Consider the following 430-nt stretch of genomic DNA (forward strand, 5'->3'; position numbering starts at 1 on the left):
CTTCGTTCTAACCACAACAGACCACAAAAGCCCAATCAGCGAGCTTACTCTCCAAACCAAATCGAAAAGTGAAAGAAAAATGCATATCCGTGAGTATTTCCTCTTTAGTGTTACATTTTTAGTCCCAAATATGGATGCATTTTAATGTATGTACAGGTAGTAAGTGTTATTTAAGATTATTAAAAATGTTTTATGTACAAGAAAACATTAAAACTTTTCCGTCACTTACCTTCTTCATAATGATGTTCGTGAGCCCCTTGAAGCGTGCATACTTTTCCTCTGGTGTCTGTAGGAAGAGTAAAAGGAGAAAATATGAATTATCATTCCTCTGGACTACTAGTAAGAAAAAAAGAAAAAAACGAAAACCGGAATCATATATATATAGCAGTATATCCGACATTATTAAAATTCGACCAAGGAATGTAAATGT

At 33.5% G+C, this 430-nt stretch overlaps 1 protein-coding gene across 1 annotated transcript in view; it reads right to left on the reverse strand.

Annotated features, from left to right (window-relative positions):
• Nucleotides 1-430, reverse strand: part of LOC119589052 (multiple PDZ domain protein-like) — a gene marked incomplete at its 5' end in the record, with an annotated part of 103178 nt that overhangs the window by 35155 nt on the left and 67593 nt on the right. The window contains 1 exon segment of the mRNA XM_037937627.1: nucleotides 230-286. Within this exon segment, the coding sequence (XP_037793555.1) occupies nucleotides 230-286 (57 nt within the window).

The sequence above is a fragment of the Penaeus monodon genome, chromosome 25 (assembly GCF_015228065.2).
Source record: "Penaeus monodon isolate SGIC_2016 chromosome 25, NSTDA_Pmon_1, whole genome shotgun sequence".
NCBI lineage: Eukaryota > Metazoa > Arthropoda > Malacostraca > Decapoda > Penaeidae > Penaeus > Penaeus monodon.